Here is a 22,026-nt window from a genome sequence, read left to right as displayed (position 1 = left end):
TTGTTATTGTTGTTTGTTTGTTTGTTTTTTGAGACAGGGTCTTTCTGTGTAGCCTTGGCTGTCCTGGACTCACTTGTAGACCAGGCTGGTCTCAAACTCACAGCAATCCAGCTGCCTCTGCCTCCCGAGTGATGGGATTAAAGGCACACTACAGCAAGGCAGCAGTTTTATTAACAGCCTCAGGGCTGGAGTGCAGCTCGGTGGTAGAGTACCCAGTGACACCCTGGGCTCCATCCCCAGCACCATCAAGAAAACTATGCGGCATAATCATTATGGTAGCCACGTCTATAGCCCCATCTGCCTTGGCCTGTTCTAATTCTAAATGCCTATGTTATTGGCTATCTTTTTACATCGTTGCGTCTCCCAGGACTCCTTGTGAGGTCAGAACAGTTAACATGTGAGTTTTACAGCTGAGGAGGGTGAGCCTCGGATGAGTTAAAGAACTTGGCGGGGTTACATGGCGCTCCAATCGTCAGTCCAGAGCATGAATCCAGGCAGGACCTCGTGGAGTAGGCTCCACTCGGACGGCACAGACATGAAAAGCATCCAGAGGCCAGGGACACATCTGGAGTCCCAGCATTCTGAAGGCAAGAAAGTTGTGGGCTTGAGCCATCCTGGGCCACAGACCAAGAATTAGTCTGAAGAAAAAAAGAAAGTAAGAAGGAGGGGAAGAGAGAAGAGAAATAATAAGAGGAGGAGAGAGAAGGAGGGAAAGAAAGGAATGAGAGAAAAAAAAAAGGCTGAAGGCAGGCAGGCAAGGAAGGGGGGAGGGGAGGCAAGAGAAGCAGCTCCTAGCCGTATGAATTTTGGATTTTGCCCCGGAAAGACGTGGGTGACATCACAGAGCCCTTTTTGGGAGGCCGTGGGAGAAATCCCCGCCTGTTCTCAGTACCAAAAATAGTTGCTGCTTCTTGGGAGCATCTGGTGTGCTTTGCTTTCAGGACGCTGGGGACACAGAAGTGACCAGCTTTCTCTTTTTGACTTTTCTGCTGAGGAACTCGAAGCCAAATTCTTGCCCAGCCATATGTTGTCGGGGCCAAGGTTTAACAGATTCATTTTTCTCAGTCTCCTTTCTGCGTATGTCCCTCTTAACTCCTTTGCCAAAATAATCATAAAAATAATAAAAGGATTTAAACAAGCTTTAGAGCTGTGGCTGGGTCTTGGTAGGTAGAACATGTGCCCAGCATGTAGGAAGCACTGGCTCCACCCTCAGCATGACTTAAAACTGGGTGTGGGGGCTGGAGGGATAATGGCTCAGTGGTTAAGAGCACTGCCTGCTCTTCCAAAGGACCTGGGTTCAATTCCCAGCACCCACATGGCAGCTGCCTGTAACTCCAGTTCCAAGGGATCTGACACTAATGCACATAAAAAATAAAAATAAATAAATAAATAAAATTTTAAAACTGGGTGTGGTGGTACAAGCTTATAACCCCAGCACTAGGATCACGGTCATCCTCAGCTACACAGAATTTGGAGACCAGCCTGGGCTGCATAAGACCCTGTCTCGCCAGCATGTGGGAGGCAGAGGCACGTGGATTGCTGTGAGTTCGAGGCCAGCCTGGTCTACAAAGCGAGTCCAGGACAGCCAAGGATAATACAGAGAAAACAACAACAACAACAACAGACCTTGTTTCAAACAAAACAAAACCAATTGTGAGGATGAAAGGGTTCCAGGAATCCTAACAAGAACAATGGGCTGGCATGTGGCTTGGTGGAGAGCCTTTTGCTTAGTGTGAGCAGGCCCTGGGTTGCATCTGCACCTTGCAAAGGGACTCTTGTTCATTGTTTTGTGTTTGTTTTGTGCTGGTGGTGAGATGGCTCAGTAGGTGCCACGCCTGACTGGAGTCTAGGCCCCACATGATGGAGATCAATTCCTACAAGTTGTCTTCTGACCTATACATGCACGCACGTGAGCGTGCGTGCACATAGACATGCACACAAAATAAATAAATGAAAATAAATTGCATTACATTTAAAGTCTACGTTAAAGTTTGCCTGTGTGGGTATTTTGCCCGCCTGTCTGATTGGGCACCACATGTGTGCAGGGCCAATGGAGGCCAGTAGAGGATGTTGGATCCCCTGGAACTGGAGTTACAGACAATTGTGAGTGGCGACCACGTAGGTTCTAGGATCCAATCTGGGTCCTCTGGGAAACCAGGCAGAGCTCTGAACCATTAAATCACCTCGCTAGCTTCCCCACACCCATGCACTGTGTTAAATAGGAAAGAAACTTGGGAAAGGAGGTACGCTCGGGTTGGGAGACAGTTGAGCTACTGAAGAGCTTGCACCCTGAAAACATAGAACCTGGAGTCCCAGCCCCGGAGCAGCCTGGCGTGCCGGGACATGGTTGTAATCCCAGTACTGACGAGGCTGAGGAAGGAGTATTCCTGGGGCTCTCTGGCCAGGCAGCTTAGCTGAATGGATGAACTTCAGGTCAATGAGAGACACTTTCTCAAAAAACAAAACAAAAACAAAAACGAAAAAACAAGGTGGAGGGCTGGGTGTGTTGGTGCATGCTTTTAATCCCAGCACTGGTTTGTGTGTGTGTAGAGACAGACAGATGTCTGTGAGTTTGAGACCAGCCTGTCAATATACTGAGTTCCAGGAGAGCCAGGCTTAAGCAGAGAGACTCTATCTCAAACAAAACAAACAGAACTGCAACAGCAACAAGCCCAAGGTGTTGGCTCTTAGGGCTTGGGGAGTGAAGCCCAAGGTTGCCCTCTGGTCTTCACATTCATTCATTGCACACACACACACACACAGAGAGAGAGAGAGAGAGAGAGAGACAGACAGACAGACAGACAGACAGACAGACAGACAGACAGAGACAGAGAGAGAGACAGACAGAGACAGAGTGAGAGAGAGAGAGAGAGAGAGAGAGAGAGAGAGAGAGAGAGAGAGAGAGCAAATTTAAAGCCTGGCATGGTGGCACACGTCTGTAATCCCAGCACTCGGGAGGCAGAAGCAGGCAGATATCTGTGAGTTCAAGTCCAGTCTGGTCTACAAAGCGAGTCCAGGACATCCAGCCACAGAGAAACCCTGTCTCAAAAAAAACAAAAAAAAAAAAGAACTTGACTTAGAGATGGGGGTAAAGCTGGGTGGTACAGTCTTTTTCTAGAATTCCTGAGATTCTGAGTTCCATATGTACATGTGATATTTTTGTGTGGTACGGAGGATGGCCTTATGTATGCTAAATAAGTACACCAGAGCCCAGAATCCCTAATTTTTATTTTATTTTATTTTTTGGTTTGTTCTGGACTCGCTTTGTAGACCAAGCTGGCCATGAACTCAGAGATCCGCCTGCCTCTACCTCTGAGTGCTGGGATTAAAGGTGTGTGCCACTATGCCTGGCTAGAGTCCCCAATTTTTAATGCTGTATAATATTCCATCCTGTGGATACACGATACAATTTTAAGTTATTACACCAATTATCATATAATCGAAGCTTACAAAACAAACACTGTGGGCTGGAGAGATGGCTCAGAAGTTAAGAGCACTGCCTGAGTTCTGTTCCCTGCAACCACATGGGGGCTCACAACCATCTGTAATGAGATCTGGTGTACATACAGGCAAAACGCTGTATACTTAATAAATGAATAAATGAATCTTTAAAAAAAAAAAAAAAGAAACATCCCAGCACTCGGGAGGCAGAGGCAGGTGGATCGCTGTGAGTTCGAGGCCAGCCTGGTCTACAAAGCGAGTCCAGGACAACCATGGCTAACACAGAGAGACCCTGTCTCGAACCCTCCCCCAAAAAAGAAACACTCCTACCTGTGTAGTTTTAATCAGTGCCTAATGAAACCCTTGTAGGGGCCAGCAAGAGGGCTCAGTAGGTACATACAGGTGCTTGCCACTAAGCTGAGTGGCCAGAGTTCAATCCCCAGAATCCATATAGTAGAAGAGAACACCACGCCATCCTCTGACCGACATATACACCCATGTCATGGCACCTGTGTGCGCCTGTGTGCGCATACATACACACTCTAAATTGTCATTTTAAAATATTTTTAAGATACCCTTATAGCAGCCTGGTACTTGGCCATACGATCTTTCTGATTTCTGTAAACTGGATTCTTAGTCTCAAATTGGCTGGGTGGTAAAGTGCAAGGACAGGCATCTGACCACCTTGTCTGTGGGTTGGCAGCCCGCCCTCCCTGAGTGTCTGATCCCACTCTCAAATTTAATTGGAACCATTGTGTGGTGTTTTACATATCCTTGTAAACCACTTAGATGCTTTTCTGGAAGGAAGAAAAGTCCAAATAAATATATAAGCCCCAAGCCACCTCAGCTTGCTGATTAAATTACCCAGTCTCAAATTCGATTCCATCCTCATTTTATTAAGAGGCAGCTGCTTGCTCTCTTCCAGTTGGCTAATCCTCCCACAGCCAGTGTTCAGGGGGTGGGTGCCCCCAGGGGACCCAGCCACAATCCCTCTGTCTCAGGAAGCTTTTCTTTTTTCTTCATTTTAGCAGAGCTGAGGATATAACTGAAGGGTGCCATGGCTACAAAAGCCAGTGCTGAACCATGTCCCAGCCCCTCACTGGGGGATTCTAGGCAGGGGCTCTACCACTGAGCCACACCCCAGCCCCTCACTGTGGGATTCTAGGCAGGGGCTTTACCACTGAGCCACACCCCAGCCCCTCACTGGGGGATTCTAGGCAGGTGCTCTACCACTGAGCCACACCCCGGCCCCTCACTGGGGGATTCTAGGCAGGGGCTCTACCACTGAGCCACACCCCAGCCCCTCACTGGGGGATTCTTGGCAGGGGCTCTACTACTGAGCCACACCCCAGCCCCTCACTGGGGGATTCTAGGCAGAGGCTCTACCACTGAGCCACACCCCAGCCCCTCACTGGGGGATTCTAGGCAGAGGCTCTACCACTAAGCCACACTCCAGCCCCTCACTGGGGGATTCTAGGCAGAGGCTCTACCACTAAGCCACACCCCAGCCCCTCACTGGGGGATTCTAGGCAGAGGCTCTACCACTAAGCCACACCCCAGCCCCTCACTGGGGGATTCTAGGCAGAGGCTCTACCACTAAGCCACACCCCAGCCCCTCACTGGGGGATTCTAGGCAGAGGCTCTACCACTGAGCCGCACCCCAGCCCCTCACTGGTGGACCCTAGGCAGGAGCTCGACCATTGTCCTGTGTGTCTCAAGTTTAATTAACCCTGAGCCTGTTATGGTGCCCCGTGCTTAATTGGGGCAGCAGCTTCCATGAAAGTATTTGAAAGCTCTAGCTCACAAAATGTGATTTGAAGAACAGCTACTTGAGGGTATAGCTTATCCTCTTAGAGCCCATTAGCAGGAATATTAAGCCAGGAACCAGAACTCTGCAAAAGAGAGTGCCTGAGGTGGGTGGAAAGATGACTCCCTTGCAGAGGAACTGTATAACTCAAGCCTTCAGGAGCTCTAACACCCTCTTTTGGCCTCTAAGGGTACTGCACTCATGTGCAGATACACATATGGATATGCACATACTTAAAGTAGTTGAGAAGAACCTTACTATCTTTGGGTAAGATTATGGGATGGCTCAGGAGGTACCTTGGGTGCCTTAGATTGGGTGGAAACAGAAGCCACTGAGGTGACACAAAGGGTTTAGGACCTGTGCTTTCCTGTATATGGGTTTTCTGGTGAGATCCCTTGATGACTGCAGGTTTGGGACTAGTGACACTGCTGGAATCCTCGGTTCTCTGTCAAGTAGAGGCTTCAACTGAGTAAAGGGCTTCTTTCTCTTCTCATGTACCCAAGATTCTCCTGTCTTTAAAGGTTTTTTGTTTTTGTTTTTGTTTTTTTTTACATATATTTGTGTGTTAATGTGGAGGCACATGTGTGGGGTCAGGGGACAACTTGTAGGAGCCAGTTCATTCCTACTCTGTGCATCCGCAGGAGTTGAACTCAGATTGGCAGTCTTAGTGTGGCAATCACTTTTACCGGCTGAGCCATCTTCCTGGCTCCACACTGTCATTTTAAGCATTTCCCTGAGATAGACCTCTGTGGCTCTCAGGATAAGACCCTCCATGAATTAAGGTCTTTGGTGCCAAGCTACATAGACTGCAGTCTTGAAACGGTATTTGGATTCTTCTCAAGTCTTCTAGGTCATTCTTTTACCTTCCATAGAAGTGAATTTGACTGAGCATTCGAACTTAATCCTGCAGGGCAAAACTTAGGATCTTAGTGTGCTGAGACCTGGAGGCCAAACCCAGGCATTTAATTACGCAGCTGCAGAGAACACTCCAGCAAGGCGCATGCCACGCAGACAATTATTTTAGGAAAGCCACAGAAGATGTCTCTTTGTGGTACTTAGATCTTGCTTCTCTTTTACAATTCAATATTTCATATGTTGGGAGAAATGTCTCGTTTGCTTCAAAGGACATGCCAGGAAACACAGGCCGGAGATGCTAATTATGTGGACCAGGCTGCTTTGTTTTTGCATAATGAGACTCTTTGGGGGAAGTTCCAGCCTAATTGCTTGGGGACCTGAGCCAGTGGGAGGATAGGCTGGGAGGACATTTGGGCTCCTGTTCATTGTTCAGTTTTGAAAGAGTTAGATTGGTTCTGAAAGGAGACTAAACAGCAGCGCTTTCTTCAGGGAGCAAGGGGAAGTCTTTTGTGTGCCATTTTTCCTGTGTTAGGTTGGCTTCCCGGCTGAGCCTGACTAAGCCTGTGATACCAGCTACCTGGATACAGGGCGAGTACAAGACCAGCTGGGAAACTTAGTGAGACTCTGTCTCCAAAGAAAAATTAAAAAGAGGCTGCAGAGCCATGCATGGTGGCACACACCTTTAATCCCAGCACTCTGGAGGCAGAGGCAGGTGGATGTCTGTGAGTTTGAGGACAGCCTGGTATACAAAGCGAGTTGAGGACAGCCAAGGCTATAAGAAAGCCAAAAGAAAAAAAAAAGAGGTTGCAGATATGGTTCAGCAGTTAAGCGCATTGTCTGTTCTTCCAGAAGACCTGGGTTGAATTCCCAGCACCCACATGACAGCTCGTAACTGCACCCATGGGATTCTATGCCCTCTTCTGGCTTCTCTAGGCATGCATGCCATACACAGCCGTACATAGAGGCAAAACACAGGCCACCATATTCCGCTTTATAGAGTGCAGTGTTCAGGTACCCAGGCACCCTTTAAACTAATCTGGTGTAGAGCAGCTGTGTTTCCTGGAGGCACTTCTCGGGGGTGTAGAAAAAAGCCCGTGTATCCAGAGTTGACGAGCAGCCCCAGCTGCCCTGGCGCCGCCCTCTTGGCTCTGTAAAGTTTCCTGGAGCAGTCAGGAGTTCTCCAATGGAAACCAGCCATGGTAACACTTGCTTGTCTTCCCAAAACTCCGGGGGTGGAGGCAGAAGCACAGACCCAGGTCATCCTTGACTACATAGTGCGTTTGAGGCCAGCCTGGGCTACATGAAATCCTGTCTCAAAACAAACAAAACTAAACAACAACAGCAACAACAAATCCAAGAGTTCTTCCTCAAGTAGCCTCGCAGGGTGGCATATGCTTTTAATCCCAGCACTCAAGAAGCAGAGGCAGTTGTGTCTGTGAGTTCAAGGCCAGCCTGCTGCACAAAGCAAGCTTCAGGATAGCCAAGGCTATCACACAGAGAGACCCTGTCTGGAAAAACCAAAATGAAACCAAATCAAACCAACCAATCAACCAACCAACCAGCCAACAAAACCTTAAGAGTTCACCCACAGTGGGCTGGAGAGTTGCTCAGTATTTAAAATATTGGCTGTTGTTCTTCTGAAGGGCTGGGGTCCGATTCCCAGCACCCACATGGCAGCTCACTGCTGTCTGTAACCGCATCTGCAGGGGACTGAAAACATATACACACAGGCAAAATACCCATATGCATGAAACAGAACAGGAGCACAGGAGAGGCATGACTCTCTAGGACCTGGGGATGCTACAGGACCTTAGGAGGGTCTTTCCTCAGCACATAGACAGAGAGACTGTGACAGCTTTGAGGGTCCTAAGTGGGCCATCCAGGGCACTACATCTTTCTTTAAGTTTTTATTAGCATAATATACATAATAGTGGTTGTGACATTTTCATAACACACATAATGTGCTTTAACTATATTCATTCCATCAGGACCCTCTCGTGTCCCCCCCAACCCCTCCCTTTCCTCAGCAGCCCATCTACTTTCATGTCTTTTTCTTTTTCTTTTTTGTGACCCAGTGAGTTTTTTGTTTGTTTGTTTATTCAAGACAGGGTTTCTCTGTGTAGCCTTGGCTATCCTGGACTCACTTTGTAGACCAGGCTGGCCTCGAGCTCACAGTGATCCACCTGCCTCTTCCTCCTGAGTACTGGGATTAAAGGCGTGCACCACCAGCGCCACCACCCAGCTAGACCCAGTGAGTTTTGTTGGGGGCTTGCTTACAGAGCGTGGGTGAGGGGCTGGTTACAGGGCTGTGGGCTCCTTACCAGTGGCCCAGAAACGTCTTTTTCTCCCCAGCAACCATTTCTGCCTGTCAATCCTAAGGCAGGGACAGAACATTGAGCTTCCTTCCCCTCAGCTACCGTTCACTGCCCATCTGTCCTCAGAGAGGGTTGTGGCCTCATTAGCCCCGCCCCAGCAACCGTTAATCATCTGTCAACCCTCAAGGAGGACATATCACTGGCTTCTGTTGCATGAGCTTGCCTCTGCCTAATTCTATATGCAAGGAAGAGTAAGAAGGTCAGTAGGTGGCGATGGCTCAGTAGGTAAAGGCACTTGCCACTAAACCTCATGACCTGCGTTCTATCCCAGGGACTCACACCGTGTAAGTTGACCTCTGGCTTCCATATGCACTCTGTGGCACACACTTGTCCACATGGACACACACACACACACACACACACACACACACACACACACAAAATAAACATGATTTGTAAAACCAAACAAAAGGTTGCGAAGGAGAGTTCATCCAAGGGAAGTCATGTGGGCTGATCTTCCAGAGGGTGTTCCCCCACTTTAGCTGGGGTGTACGGAAACACAGCCTGACTCATTCTCATGCTCTGAGCTGTCGTCTGTGAACGGGTTGAATGGGTTATTTTTCTCATAAATTAGTGGAGGAGTAGAGCTCACTGTGTCGTTAGCTCATTTGCTCACATTTCAATAAAGGAATTTATTGAGTGGGAAGAGCAGACACTGTGCGGGAGGCGTCTCCGACCGCTCCTGACTCAGCCTGGCTTACCTCTGCCTCAGCTCCTGGGCGCTGCCTCTGTTTGGGATCAGTAACTGCCATGCCAAATGGTGGCTCTTGGGCTGCTTGCCTCTCCAGAAAACAGGTGTGGTAGGACACAGTATGGGCAGGCCTGGGCTCAGAGGGTAGAGTGCTTGCCTGGCATGTACAAAGGCCTAGATTCTTCTTTCTCAGCACTGCGGGAACTGAGCCTAGCAGGACATGACTGTCAGCTCAGGAGGTGGAGACAGGAGGATCAGCCATCACTCTTGGCTACGATAGGGAGTGCAAGGCTAACATGGGCTACATGAATGAGCTCCTGTCTCAAAACAAAAACAAGCAGCCAGGTGTGGTGGCACACGCCTTTAATCCTAGCACTCAGGAGGCAGAGGCAGGTGGATCACTGTGAGTTCGAGGCCAGCCTGGTCTACAAAGCAAGTCCAGGACAGCCAAAGCTACACAGAGAAACCCTGTCTTAAAAAACCAAAAACCAAAAACCAAACCAAAACAAAACAAACAAAAAAAACAAGCTAAATAGGACCACAGCTCTCCGTTTTCCAACCTGTGGCCACTACTCACTGTCGTTTGCCTGAACCTGAGCAGCCAGTCTGAGCTGGACTGGACTGTGAGTACTTAAGTCAGTGTGTAGCTCTCTTCCGATTAGAACCTTCCGTGGCTCCCACCTCACTCAGACAGGAAACCAAAGTCCTGGCTGCTGCTCGCCAGCTTCTTCACTGTCACACTGTCATCTCCCCTCTCTTACCTTCCTTTGCTTAGCATCTTGTTCACTCTGCTCTGGTCACCCAGGTACATGACCCTGCCTCAGGCCTTTGCCCATGCTGTTCCTCCTGCCTGGAGCACCTTTCCATACACTTGGTGCAGCCCTCGTCCCTTCCTTCCTTCCTTCCTTCCTTTCTTCCTTCCTTCCTTCCTTCCTTCCTTCCTTTCGTTCTTTTGTTGTTGTTGTTTGTTTGTTTTTCAAGACAGGGTTTCTCTGTGTAACCTTGGCTGACCTAGACTTGCTTTGTAGACCAGGCTGGCACTGAACTCACAGAGATCTGTCCGCCTCTGCCTCCTGAGTGCTGGGATTAAAGGCGTGCGCCACCACACCCTGCCTGATCTTCACTTATTTATATCTTTATATGTGTTTTCTTCCCTTTTTAAAATGTGTGTGAATATGTACGAGCATACGCAACAGGCATCTGTGGGCACATGCACGTCAGGAGGACAACATTCATGTACCTCTTGGCCAGGTCTCTCACTAGCCTGGAGCTCATCAAGGAGGCTAGGCTGGCTAGACAGTACAGAGATCCTCCTGTAACCACGCCCCCCAGAACTAGACAATACAGAGATCCTCCTGTAACCCCCCAGAACTAGACAGTACAGAGATCCTCCTGTAACCACGCCCCCCAGAACTAGACAATACAGAGATCTTCCTGTAACCCCCCAGAACTAGACAATACAGAGATCCTCCTGTAACCCCCCAGAACTAGACAATACAGAGATCCTCCTGTAACCCTGCCCCTGTAACCACACCCCCAGAACGCCACCACCAACTTTTCATGTGGGTGCTGGGGATCCCAACTTGGGTCTTCAAGCTCATGCAGCAAGCACATTTACCCACTGAGCCATCTCCTTTGACCCTGATGCTTGCTCTTTAAGAGGTTTCCAGCATGGTCAGGGGTAGCATAGCACTTGGGAAGCAGGGGTAGGCAGATATCTGAGTTGGAGGCTAGCCTGGTCTCCAGAGTGAGTTCCAGGACAGCCAGTGCTACACAGAGAAACCTTGTCTTGAAAAAACAAACAAATGGGCTGGAGAGATGTCTCAGCAGTGAAGAGCACTGTCTGCTCTTCCAGAGGTCATGAATTCAATTCCCACATGTGTGAGCAACCACATGGTGGCTCACAACCATCTATAATGTGATCTGATGCATACTGTTTACATAATAAATAAATCTTTAAAAAAAAAAGAAAAGAAAAAACAAACAAACAAGATCTGTGTCTCTCCACTCTACAGTTTTTCTTCTGAAACAGGGTTTCCTTAACACTACTGGGTGATCACTGCATTGATCTGAATTTAGTGTGGGTACCTTACGGGTACCGCACACTCCAGCCCCAAACTCCTGCACTTAAACAATCTTCCAGCACCAACCTCCTACATAGCTGCGACTACAGGAGTGCACCAGGCACCACACCGAAGCAAGGTCTCTTGACGTAGTCCTAGCAGGGCCTTCAACTTATGACCTTCCTGCCTCAGGTCAGGCATGCAGTATGACATACCCAGCTCAAAGTCACTGCCTTTTCAGCGGCTATTCTTAGGTCCCTTCGTACACTGAGATTTTTTTTTTTTTTTGAGACAGGGTCTTTCTATGTATCCTTGGCTGTCCTGGACTCCCTTTGTAGACCAGGCTGGCCTTGAACTCCGCCTACCTCTGCCTCCCAAGTGCTGGGATTAAAGGCGTGTGCCACCATGCCCGGCTGAGATTTTTATTTTATTTTATTTATTTATTTATTTTTGGTTTTTCAAGTCAAGGTTTCTCTGTGCAGCCTTGGCTGTCCTAGACTCGCTTTGTAGACCAGGCTGGCCTCGAACTCACAGAGATCCGCCTGCCTCTGCCTCCCGAGTGTTGAGATTAAAGGCGTCCGCTACCACCTCCTGGCTACTATCCACCATGTTTGGGATAGTGTCTTGTTCGTTCCTGGGTAAGCCAGGCTAGAAGGTCCAAAAGCATCCACGGATTCTCCGGTCGGTACCACCCACCTTGATCTAGTAGTGCTCGGATTACAGACACAATCTCTCATGTCTGGTTTATGTGGGTTGTGGGGGAACAAAACTAAGTCCTCACAGTTGCATGACAAATGCTTTACCCCTTGAGCCATCTCTTTGTATGTGTGCAGAGGTCGGAGGAAAACCTCAGCTGGTGATGTTCCTTAGACCCCTCCCACCTTCTGTTTGAGACAGAGCCTCTCATTGGCCTGCAGAGTTGTTCAGTTGTCCAGTCAGCTCAGAGAGTTTCCAGGGATCAGCCAGTCTCTGTCCCCAGCTTTTCTCACGGGCACTAAGGATCTAAACTGAGGTCCTCATGTGTGTAGGGCCATGTCCCCAGCTAAGGGCTTCTGTCCTTCCCAGCAAGCCCCCTCTTTGGGTTCCTATGCTCTGACTACACCCTTTCCTCTGCAGACTCTCTTCCAGAGCCCGGAAGAGGGCTGGCAGCTCTATACCTCAGCACAGGCACCTGACGGCAAATGCATCTGCACTGCTGTGATCCCTGCCCAGAGCACCTGTGCCCGAGATGGGCGGAGCAGAGAGCTTCGGCAGCTCATGGAGAAGGTAGGGACCGGACAGGCCTCGGGAGAAGGCTGAGGATGCCCTCCTGGTTCTGCCACACCTGTCTCCTTGTACGTTAAAACACAGAAAATCCAGCCAGGCAGATTGTTCTAAAGTGGCTGATGACTGAGATCCCACCTAGGTAGATTTGTAAAATTTATTTGCTTTTCTTTTTTTATTTACATTTTTATTAAATATTTTTGTTTGTTTGCTTTTTGGCCTTGAATTCAGAGATCCACCTGCCTCTGCTTCCTCAGTGTTGGGGTTAAAGGTCTGCGCCACCACACTCAGCTTTATTAAATGTTTTGAATTTACCTTTCTTCTTCTTCTTGCTGTCGCTTTGTTTTGAGACAGAGTTTCATTGTGAAGCTTGGCCTGGCCTGGAACTTGCTATGTGAACCTCGGACTCACAGAGATCTGCCTGCCTCTGCTTCCCTAGTGCTGGGACTAAAGGTGTGCACCACCACGTCCAGCTTATTTTTTTGTTTGTTTGTTTTTGTTTTTTGAGACAGGGTTTCTCTGTGTAGCCTTGGCTGTCCTGGACTCACTTTGTAGACCAGGCTGGCCTTGAACTCACAGCGATCTGCCAGCCTCTGCCTTCCAAGTGCTGGGACTAAAGGCGTGCGCCATCATGCCCGACCCAGCTTATTTTCTTTCTTGAGATAGTATCATGTAGCCCAGACTGTCCTCAAACTCACTATGGTATGTAGCCAAAGCTTTGAACTTCTGACCCTCCTGGCCAGGATTATGGTTCTGGTCTTCATTTTGAAGGACGCCCTCTGCCTGGCTACGTGAAGAACTTACTGCAAGGTCAGGAGAGTGGAAGCCAGGAGAGAGGGAGGAGGTGACAGGCGTGAGGGGATGGGACTGGATGGAACCTGCTACGGGAAGGTTACTACCGAGATCAGGGGAGTGCAGGCTTGGCAGGCATCTGTGCTGGCCCTGCCTGCCTCTGTTTCTGTGAGTGGCTGGGAGAGGGAGCTTGTCTCCTGAATGATTCTCCTTCTAGGTCCAGAATGTGTCTCAGTCCATGGAGGTCCTTGAGCTAAGGACCTATCGGGATCTCCAGTATGTTCGAAGCATGGAGACCCTCATGCGGAGCCTGGACGCGCGGCTCAGGGCAGCAGATGGGTCAGTCTCAGCCAAGAGCTTCCAGGTGGGTTCCTCTGAGCTCAGCTCAAAGGTCAAGAGAATGGTTGGAGGGGTTTGGGGGGAAGTGCTAAGGTAAGAGTTATCGCTGTGAAAGCAAGAGGACCTGAGTTCCAAGGGTGGGGTCATGTCTAGGAAGAAATGAGGAATTGGCTGGGCTCTGGGGTCTGGAAGGCATCCTTTGGCAAGGAACAGGCATTGCATCCAAGATGATAGGGTGAAGGTATGGGTCAAGGGTCAAAGGTCAAGGGTCAGGGGGTCGGATCAGTGTCCATTCTCTCCTGGTGAGCAGGAACTGAAGGACAGGATGACAGAGCTGCTGCCCCTGGGCTCAGTGCTGGAGCAATACAAGGCAGACACTCGGACCATTGTGCGTTTGCGGGAGGAGGTGAGGAACCTCTCTGGCAACCTGGCTTCCATCCAGGAGGAAATGGGTGCCTACGGGTACGAGGACCTGCAGCAGCGCGTGATGGCCCTGGAGGCCCGACTCCATGCCTGCGCCCAGAAGCTAGGTAGGTCTTAACCCTGAAGCTTGGGCCCTGATCTCCACACTCAGCCCTAATGCTACCCGTACGCTCCAAAGCTAGGCGTGATTTGGCATCTAGCTGCTAAAGCCTCCCTCTTTGGTCCCCCCCAACCCAAGGCCACACCAGGCCTCAAAGCTGGAAGTGGCTTTGGCTCTTGACTTCCAACCCTTTATATTCATGTTGGCATCCTGATATCACACCCAGGTTTCCTCCCTGACCCTTGACCCCCCAGAACTTCTCCCAAGCAACCAGTGCCTGCCTCCTCCCCTGAGCTCTTGCCGCATTCTATCCTCACTCCCACTGTTCCCATCTCCCAGGCTGTGGGAAGCTGACAGGAGTCAGTAACCCCATCACCATTCGGGCCATGGGGTCCCGGTTCGGCTCGTGGATGACTGACACAATGGCTCCTAGTGCAGACAGCCGGGTGAGTGATCCTGACCCCAGAGGCCAGAGGCAGTGACTGCCTGTCGGTGCCCTGAGAACTTACACTGCAACTCTGTTTTAGTTGTGGGTCTATTTGGGGGACGGGGGGAATGTACTTGAGTGCACTGCTCTTTTTTTTTTTTTTAAAGATGTATGTATGTATTTATTATTATATACACAGTGCTCTGCCTGCTATACACTCGCAGGCCAGAAGAGGGCATCAGATCTCATTATAGATGGTTGTGAGCCACCATATGGTTGCTGGGACCAGAACTCAGGACCTCTGGAAGAGCACTCAGTGCTCTTAACCACTGAGCCATGTCTCCAACCCGAGTGGACTGCTCTTGAAGGCCAGAAAAGGGCACTGAGTGTCCCTGGAGCTGGAGTTACAGGTGTTTGTGGGCCACCTGATAGACGTGCTGGGAATTTAACTCAGGTCCTCTGCAAGAGCAATACCTACCCTTAACTGCTGACTTTGTTTTGTTTTGTTTTTCCTTTTTCTTCTTCTTCTTCTTCTTCTTCTTCTTCTTCTTCTTCTTCTTCTTCTTCTTCTTCTTCTTCTTCTTCTTCTTCTTCTTCCTCCTCCTCCTCCTCCTCCTCCTCCTCCTCCTCCTCTTCTTCTTCTTCTTCTTCTTCTTCTTTTGGTTTTTTGAGACAGGGTTTCTCTGTGTAGCCTTGGCTGTCCTGGACTCACTTTGTAGACCAGGCTGGCCTTGAACTCACAGCGATCCACCTGCCTCTGCCTCCCGAGTGCTGGGATTAAAGGCGTGCACCATTCCTTTTTCTTCTGAGGCAAGAGTTTTACTATGTAGACCAGGTTGGCCTCGAACTCAGAGATCTGCCTGTCTCTGCTTCTTGACTGCTGGGATCAAGGGTGTGTGCCACCATGTCTGGCCCATCACTTAAAAAAAAATATTTATTTTTGTATTATTTATTTTTGTGTGTGTGTGTGTGTGAGACATGTGTGTTACATGTGTACCACACAGCATGTGTGTGTAGGTCAGAGGACAACTGGCTTGGGTCAATTCTTTCCTTCTACCATGTGGGTCTTGGGGATTGAACTAAGAGGAGGCTTGGAAGCAGGCACATTTACCCCTTGAGCAATCTAGTGACCATGTGACTAAGGTTTTTCTAACCTTGTCAGTCTGCATCTACTGACTAGAGAATATGGTTACAAAGTGCACTTATGTGTCCTTTAGCATCAGGGGACACACTCTGAGAACTGCATGGTTAGGCACTCTTGTCATGGTACAGACACCATAGAGCACTTCCCCAAATTAAGATGCATTGGGGCCAGGGAGGGAGGTAGCATAAGGGGCAAGAGCGCATGCTCCACAAACGTGAGGACCTGAGTTCAAATCCCTAGCGCCCCGTGTACACCTGTGCTGTGCAGAGCAGAGACAGGAGGACCACTGGGGCTTACTGGATGCCTGCTCCACTTAAGTTAGAGACCCTATCTCAACGAAATATCTCAAAATCCGAAGGTGGAGTGTGATGCACCAGGACCAATGTCCTTCTCTGGCCTTTGTCTGCTTCATTTCTGTGGTTGATAAAGTACTATGACAAACGCAACTTGAGGAAGAAAGGGGCTTAGTTTAACATAAAGTCCATTATTGTAGGGAACTCAAGGCTGGAATTTCAAACAGCTAGTCAGTCACAGCCACAGTCAGATGAGAGAGAAATGCACACATGCGCTCTGGCTTGCTTGTGCTCAGCCCAATTTCTCCATTCTCCTACCCTTCAGGACTCCTTGTCTAGGGAACAGTGCTGTGCACAATGGGCTGCGTCTTCCCACATTAATGAGCAACCAAGACAATCCCCTATAGAAAGGCACACAGGCCGACTCCATGTAGATAATCTCTCACTGGTACTCACTTCCTAGTTAATTCTCCATTGTTTCGAGCTGACGTTAAAGCTAACTATCTTGGGCTGGAGAGATGGCTCAGCGGTTAGGAGCACTGGCTGCTCTTCCAGAGGTCCCGAGTTCACTTTCCAGCAATGACATGGTGGCTTGGAACCATCTGTAATGGGATCTGACGGATGACCTGGTGCATAAGCAGATAGAGCACCCAGACATAAAACACGGAATAGGTAAATCTTTTTATTTATTTATTTATTTATTTATTTATTTATTGAGACAGAGTCTCTCTGTGTTGCCTTGGCTGTCCTGGACTCGCTTTGTAGACCAGGCTGGCTTTGAACTCATAGCGATCTGCCTGCCTCTGCCTCCCGAGTGCTGGGATTAAAGGCGTGCGCCACCACCACATCTGGCATAATAGGTAAATCTTAAGCTAACCACAACGGGTGACCAAGTGTCGCAGAGCAAAGTAGTAAGTCAACACCACTCCACTGCAATCACTGACCTCTACTGAGGATGCTCCAACCAACTGGTTAGTTTGGAATTGGATTTGAACTTAACTAATCCTGTCCACTCTTAGCCAGGTGCCTTGGTATCACTCTTCTAATTTCCTTATCCTCGGCATGGTGCTTCATTGAAGTTCTTAAGTCGTAGCTCAGTAATGACGGCATTCACAAGTGCATGTTAGCATGGTGCTGCTGCTGCTGCTGCTGCTGCTGCTGAGCCAACGACACACCTGGCAACCTTGTGCTTACAGGAGTTAGCCACTGACAATTAATTTGGGCCAAGCAAGATGGTAAACCCCTTTAATCCCAGCACTTGGGAGGCAGAGGTAGGTGGATCTCTGTGAGCTCAAGGCCAGCCTGGTCTACATAATGAGTTCCAGGCCAGCCTGGGCTACATAGTTAAGACTTTATCTCAAACAAACACAACACAGTGAACTCAAAGTCACCCCTTATTACCCAATAGCTGGTCAGTGAACAATCTCTACCCAGTGTCCAGTGAATCTGTGACCCTAGTGAGTCTCCTGGAGGCAAAATGTCCCCTGGTTCTTCAAATCATCACCACTAAGTTAGGGACTTTTTGTTGTGTGTGTTCATGAAGGCATGTGCACAGGCAGGTGTGCGCTGGTGCATGTGAAGGCCAGAGGTCAACATATATTTTTCTTTATTGCTCCACCTTGTCTCTTTTCTTTTCCTTTCAGTATGTATGTGATGTGCACCTTTGTATGCAGGCGTGTGTACTCATGGAGGCCAGAGGAGGAGGCCAGGTTCCCTGCTTTATCACTCCTGGCCTCGGTCCCTAGACAAAGGCTCTCACTAAACCTGGAGCTAGGCTAGCAACCAGCAAGCCCCAGTGACCCTCCTGTCTCGGCTCTCAAAAGCACTGGCATTTCAGGCACATGTAGCCATGCCCAGCTCTTCAGACGGGTTTTGGGCTCAAACTTAATGTTTATGCTTGCAAAGCAAGTGCCTCTTCCTGCCCCACTCCCCAACTCCAAACCCCGCCCTAGACAGGGTCTGTCACAGAACTTGCAGCTCATCGATATGGCCATACTGGCTGATCAATGAACTCCAAAGATCTGTCTCTGAGTCCCCACGCGCTGGGGTTATAGCTGTGCACCACTGTGCCCAGCTGTTTTGTGGGTACCTCAGGTCCCGCTTGAGTGGCAAGCACTTTACCCCTTAAACCACCTCCTTAGGGCCATTAATGCTCACAATCGCTAAACCATAACCAGTCACAAATCATAGGAAGGACTGTGACATGCTGATGGCCGACTCCTGATGACGAGGGTTGATTTTGCCTGGTTGGCCAGTCCCGAGGGTCACAGGTTACAGTCCCTCCAGTGACTGGCTGCTGCTCTTATAGGTCTGGTACATGGATGGTTATTACAAAGGTCGCCGAGTGCTGGAGTTCCGTACTTTGGGAGACTTCATCAAAGGTCAGAACTTCATCCAGCACCTGCTGCCACAGCCATGGGCAGGTACAGGCCATGTGGTGTACAATGGCTCTCTGTTCTACAACAAGTACCAGAGCAATGTGGTAGTCAAGTACCACTTCCGGTCGCGCTCGGTGCTGGTGCAGAGGAGCCTCCCAGGAGCTGGTTACAACAACACCTTCCCATACTCCTGGGGCGGCTTCTCGGACATGGACTTCATGGTAGATGAGAGCGGGCTGTGGGCTGTGTACACCACCAACCAGAACGCGGGCAACATCGTGGTCAGCCGGCTGGACCCTCACACCCTGGAGGTCGTGAGGTCCTGGGACACCGGATACCCTAAGCGCAGTGCCGGCGAGGCCTTCATGATCTGCGGTGTCCTCTATGTGACCAACTCTCACTTGGCGGGAGCCAAAGTCTACTTTGCTTACTTCACCAACACGTCCAGCTACGAGTACACGGATGTGCCCTTCCACAACCAGTATTCACACATCTCTATGCTGGATTACAACCCCAGGGAGCGGGCCCTGTATACCTGGAACAACGGGCACCAGGTGCTGTACAACGTCACCCTCTTCCATGTCATCAGCACTGCCGGGGACCCCTAAATGCCCCTGCAAGGGCTGTGGGGGGAGCCTTCCCACACTGCCTGTGACCCCCTCAGCCTTCTCTTGGTCATGCCCTCCCAAGATTCCTTCTCCCCCCAACACCCAGCCCAGGTTTCTGTTCTCTGGATCTCTATCCATGCATTTTTTTTCCTCCATTTTATTGATCTCTGCTTTTGATACTCCACTTCTGAGTCTTTCTGCCTTTTTACGGATGCTTCTCTTCCTTATTGATCGCATCTCTCTCCTCTCCCTCTATGAAGTCCCCCGCCCCTTTCCTCCTCTCCCAGTTTCCCACGTTCCTTAGCCCTCACTCCCACCCTACCCCTGGATCTGAGTGCATGGATTTTTTTTAAAAAAATTATTATTTACATATTTTCTTTCCTGGTTGCCAGAATAAACGGGACCTTTGACATTTGATGTCTGGGTTGTTTTTACCCAGTGGTGGTTTGTGTAAGATGATTTGAGGTGAAGCCCTGTAACAGCCCTTTCCTGGGTTAGCCAGCCCCTGAAGGAGCCTACCCAAGCCAAAGGTGTTTCAGTCAAAAGCAATTCATTTAAAAACGATTGGATCAGAACAACAGAGAATTCTATTATGGCGACGAAAACTGGCCTTAAGTGAATAGTCTCCGTTGCTGGCTCACTCATTGATCACACTGGCACATCACTGAGCTGTCTGGTGATGTTCTAATGGCTTTTTAACAATTTGGCTGCTTTTGAGAAAGGTTAGGGCACCCAATTTCTTCTTTGCTTTATAACTGCAGAAATAATTTTTACACCAGCCATGCTAGTTATTAGCAGGACTCAACTAACTTAAAAAGGTGACCGAGCCAGGTTTTGGGCAAACCCACTGCACTCCATAAGAGACTGGGACAGGGATGTGCCCAGTGTAGTGGGAACAGGGAGGTGGCTACCCTGAAATGGAGGCATCAGGTATTTGTCCTTAGGTAATCTGATCTGGCAGTTATTTTTTTTAAAGATTTATTTAGTTTATGTATATATGAGAGCTCTGCCTGCATGTCAGAAGAGGACATTAGATCATATTATAGTTGTGAGCCACCATGTGGTGGCTAGGAATTGAACTCAGGACCTCTGTCTGGAAGTGTAGACAGTGCTCTTAACCCCTGAGCCATTTATCCAGCCCCCCCCCCCCGGCAGTTATTTTTCATTATCCCTTAATAAATCTATTCACTATGCTAAAACAAACAGAAACAGAGGTGGAGGGTGGCGTGACAGGGTTAGGCAGTCAGTGGGAGAGACTTGCCCTGTAGCCAAAGATGACCTTGAGCTTTCTGTCCTCCTGCCCTTACCGCACTACCATGTCTGGTATGTAACGATGCTCAGGGTGGGCCCCAAGGTCCATTCATGCTGGGCAAGCACAAGCCAAATGAGCCGCAGCACGATGAGGGCTTCATGTCAGCTAGGTGTGGGGAGAAGGACAGCACACTGGCTCTCAACCTGTGGGCCACAACCCCTATTGAAAACCTTTCTTCAAAACCACTGGCCACCCTAACAGTAACAAAATTAGTCATGAAGTATCAAAGAAGACAGTTTTATGGCTGGGGTCACCACAACATGAGGAACTATATTAAAGGGTCTCAACATTAGGAGGGCTGAGGCTGGGGCCAAGGTGTCACAAGATGAGGGTCATGGTGGAGCAGCGAGTGATGTGCAGGGCTTTCATGTGGAATGGGGTAGTGACTGAGCAATACATGCTGCTCCCCATCCCCCATGTCAGGCCACTGAACACAGAGCAGGAACAGTGTGTGAAGATCTCCACTGGCCCCGGCCCCACCCTGCTGAGCCACCAGGAGGCTGCTGTCCCCATCTCTAATTAATGGCCCCTGTGATTAAATCATCTCCGGGAACTCAGACTAGGATGCCATATTGGGAAGGAAACCCATGAATAATGAATGGGGCTGCCTAATGCACTCATTTAAAACCAATTTCTAAAGACATCCTCACGAAGAGCAATTAATTCCCACCTAAGTGAACAAGCATGACACTGGGGGGCGGGGCAGGGAGTCCTGGGTTAGCTCGAGGACTTTATGCCACTGCAAAGAGCGAAGGCTCAACATGGAGACACCTACTGGTCGCACCACTTCTCGGGAGGCTGATGCCATCCGAGCTAGACATTGTCTCAAAATCACAAGTAAGGAAAAGGAGCTCTGCCCATGACCTGTGCTCAAGGAGATCATGGTCTCTGATACAGAGAATGAGCCACCACTGTAGGGCTGTGGAGTTCTAACCTCTGCCCAGAATACAGCAGGGCCTAGACATGTTTCCACAAGGACAGGACTGATGTGAACATGTCACATATGGGTACTGAGTGTTTACTTGGCCTAGAACATTTGGCAGCACAACTACTCACTGTGTCACTGTTACACATCTGTACAATGTATAGACATGCACACTTGCATAGACAGATACACACACACACACTACGAAGGATGAGCAATTGGTTCTACCCTCCTCACCCATGCATCACTGCCAGATTCACTTATGTCTGTCTTCAGCTAAGTGGTACTGAATTAACCAACTTGCCCTAAATCATGGATGAACATTTGGCTATAATCAGGAAGCTGCCATTCCCTACTGCAGCAATAACGCAGAGTCCCCTGTGTCTGGTCTAAGAATCCATTAAGAATGAGCAGTAGAGTCTGCAAAAGTTCCCGTGTGTGTGTGTGTGTGTGTGTGTGTGTGTGTGTGTGTGTGTGTGTGTGTACACACTATTACACTGCTGCCATCCTAAAGGCCCAGGATTTATAGCCAGTTCCCAGTAGCAGGCCTGGGTGGGAACTTGGAACAGGTGAGGTAAACCACAGGTAGTTAATAATACATGTTGGGGACAATGAGTAGGCTCCTGGGGCTCATTTATCTAGCAGTGGATGTTCAGTCTGATTTTCACCACTGTACAGACAGGAGAAGGGGCTGGCTGGGGCCCAGAAGGACAAACCATAGACAGAGGGTCAAGATCTTACACTACACAGACACCACATCACCCGGCCACACAGGGATGCACAAATTACA

General features: G+C 49.3%; 1 protein-coding gene across 3 annotated transcripts in view; it reads left to right on the top strand.

Annotated features, from left to right (window-relative positions):
- Positions 1-19,416, top strand: part of OLFM2 (olfactomedin 2) — an 84,224-nt gene extending 64,808 nt beyond the window's left edge. For all 3 annotated transcript variants that reach the window (XM_084783220.1, XM_084783221.1, XM_084783219.1), the window contains exons 2-6: positions 12,349-12,498; positions 13,505-13,651; positions 13,937-14,156; positions 14,489-14,595; positions 18,322-19,416. In XM_084783220.1, coding sequence (XP_084639346.1) covers positions 12,349-12,498; positions 13,505-13,651; positions 13,937-14,156; positions 14,489-14,595; positions 18,322-18,999 — 1,302 coding nt within the window. In that variant the 3' untranslated portion in view covers positions 19,000-19,416. The remainder of the gene's footprint in view (positions 1-12,348; positions 12,499-13,504; positions 13,652-13,936; positions 14,157-14,488; positions 14,596-18,321) is intronic.
- The last annotated feature ends 2,610 nt before the right edge of the window (positions 19,417-22,026 follow it).

Source organism: Acomys minous (assembly GCF_964271855.1).
Source record: "Acomys minous genome assembly, chromosome: 5".
NCBI classification, from domain to species: Eukaryota; Metazoa; Chordata; class Mammalia; order Rodentia; family Muridae; genus Acomys; species Acomys minous.
This window is presented reverse-complemented; position numbering and strand designations above follow the sequence as displayed.